This window comes from Cucurbita maxima, unplaced genomic scaffold (genome assembly GCF_002738345.1).
Source record: "Cucurbita maxima cultivar Rimu unplaced genomic scaffold, Cmax_1.0 Cma_Scf00011, whole genome shotgun sequence".
Classification (NCBI taxonomy): Eukaryota; Viridiplantae; Streptophyta; class Magnoliopsida; order Cucurbitales; family Cucurbitaceae; genus Cucurbita; species Cucurbita maxima.
The window spans coordinates 4,547,293-4,549,702 of record NW_019272027.1 but is presented as its reverse complement, the minus strand read 5'-3'; the positions used below and the strand labels follow the sequence as shown (position 1 = coordinate 4,549,702).

The 2,410-nt window shown below is 34.0% G+C and overlaps 1 protein-coding gene across 1 annotated transcript in view; it reads left to right on the top strand.

The window, feature by feature from the left end:
• LOC111486453 (polyol transporter 5-like) overlaps nucleotides 1-2,099 on the top strand; it is a 2,830-nt gene extending 731 nt beyond the window's left edge. Inside the window, exon 3 of the mRNA XM_023133616.1 lies at nucleotides 870-2,099. Coding sequence (XP_022989384.1) covers nucleotides 870-1,931 — 1,062 coding nt within the window. The 3' untranslated portion in view covers nucleotides 1,932-2,099. The remainder of the gene's footprint in view (nucleotides 1-869) is intronic.
• The last annotated feature ends 311 nt before the right edge of the window (nucleotides 2,100-2,410 follow it).

Sequence of the window (2,410 nt, the reverse complement as noted above, 5' to 3'; positions counted from 1 at the left end):
AAAAAAAAAAAAAAAAAAAAAAACATGTATTTAATTAGTTCCTATGTTTAAAATGGATTTTTTGACTTAGTTTTTATCCATTTAACTTTATAGATGTTTTTTTTTACCATGAAAAATTGAATTTTGTAGCTCTAGTATATCTTATGGACTCTTTCCATTTACCATGTTATTAAATTATATATTATTAAACTATATACTAGGAACCCATATGTCACATTTATTTATTTATTTATTTTTGTTTACATTTTGAAATATTATTAAGAGATATATTATATTGTCAGTTAAGTTTCCAAGTTTATTCTATGAATTTATTTAGTTTCTAAATTTTAAAAATATTTAATAAATGACAAAACTTTTAAATTTATATTTATTTTATATGAGTTTTTAAAAGTATTTTAAAACTTTTGTAATTGGTTGATTTATTCAACCTATTTTAAAATTTATTATACATATAATTTAATTTTATATTTAATTAAAACTCAATTAATAAAAATATTTATAATTTTTTTTTAAAAAAATTAAAAAATGAAACGTTAATCCTCTATTTTAAAAATATTCTTAAAAAAATAATTTTTTTTTTTGAGTTTTCAAAAGTTTCATTCATATTAAACTTTTTACTACATAAAAAATATTCTTATTATTAGTATTTTATTTAAAAAAAAATACTCATAAGCTTTTAAATGTAACATTAAAAAGATTTTCTTAAAAAAATTAAATATTTTTTAGAAAGTAAAAAGTATTAACACTAACAAAAATTATTTTAAACACTAACAAAAGTTATAAAAAAAAAAATTAAATTAAATTAAATATTACTGACAAATTTCCCTGACTTAACAATAAACACATGTTGCCTTTTTTTCCATTTACAGGTTTTCATTAATTTCGGGATATTGTTAGGATACGTTTCCAATTTGGCCTTCTCCAACCTCCCCACTTACTTGAGCTGGCGATTCATGCTCGGAATCGGCGTAATCCCCTCCGCTTTTTTAGTAATAATCGTCCTAGCAATGCCCGAATCGCCACGCTGGCTCGTCATGCAAGGCAGAATCCTTGAAGCTAAGCGAGTCCTCGACAAAGTCTCAATCTCCCTCCAAGAATCGCAACAAAGACTTGCCGACATCAAAATCGCCGCTGGAATTCACCCAAACGTCACAGACGACGTCGTTCCACCGCCCCAGCCACAAAAACTCGTCTGGAAAGAACTCTTCCTCCACCCGACGCCGGCCGTCCGCCACATCTTAATCGCCGCCATCGGACTCCACTTCTTCCAGCAAGCCTCCGGCATAGACGGCGTCGTTCTTTACAGCCCGAGAATCTTCGAGAAGGCCGGAATCACCTCTTCCAGTCATATACTACTCGCCACCGTCGCCGTCGGAATCGTCAAAACGGGCTCCATCTTAATCGCCACGTTCCTCATCGACCGGATCGGACGGCGGCCGTTGATCCTCACCAGTGTGGCCGGCAAGGCAGTTTCACTGACAATGTTAGCGATGAGTCTGACAATCATCAACAACTCGCACGAGAAAGTGAAGTGGGCAATAGTGGTTTGCATAGCTACGATTCTGGCTGACGTGGCATTTTTCTCAATCGGATTGGGGCCCATGGTGTTTGTTTACAGCGCAGAGATATTCCCGTTGAGGCTCCGCGCACAAGGGGTGAGCGTGGGTATAATCGTAAATAGGATTACGAGTGGGGTTGTGACAATGACGTTTTTGTCCCTGTACCGTGCGATTACCATCGGTGGCGCGTTTTTCTTGTACGCCGGGATTACGGCGGTGGGTTGGCTGTTCTTTTACCTGGTATTCCCGGAAACGAGAGGTCGTAATTTGGAGGATGTTGAGGGGGTTTTTGGTAATATTTTGTGCAGGTTGAAGAAAAATAAGGGTGGAAGTGGAAGGATGAGCAGTGGAGGTGGGGCACCCAATAATTAGAATATGATAATATTATTATTAATAAATATCATATGAAGTTAATTAGTCTACATATCTTTTCCAATAATTAGGTTTAATTTCTGAACGCTATGTACTAGGAATACCCAACATGTGTGTTAACCTTATTGGGACAAATTATCTTAAATAGGATTTGTTTTTTTGGTTCCATCTTGGGATAAGTGACTCGAACTCTGGATCTCCTACCCCTGATCTCTGGGTCGAAAAGAGGTACTTTTATATCACATCAGTATCACTTACAATTTTGATTTTTTTTTGGCGTATTCAACCCACTGCCTATAAAGTTATTGGTCATGACCATGTATACCACATAAAATTTTGATTTAGCTTTTTGGTCCATAAACTTAAATTAATTAAGTTTAGTTATTAATTAATTAAGAATTTTAATGTTTTGATATGATCATAGTGTAAAATTCAGAATTTAATGCCTCTTGAGTGAAGTATGGCTAAAACAAAGTCGA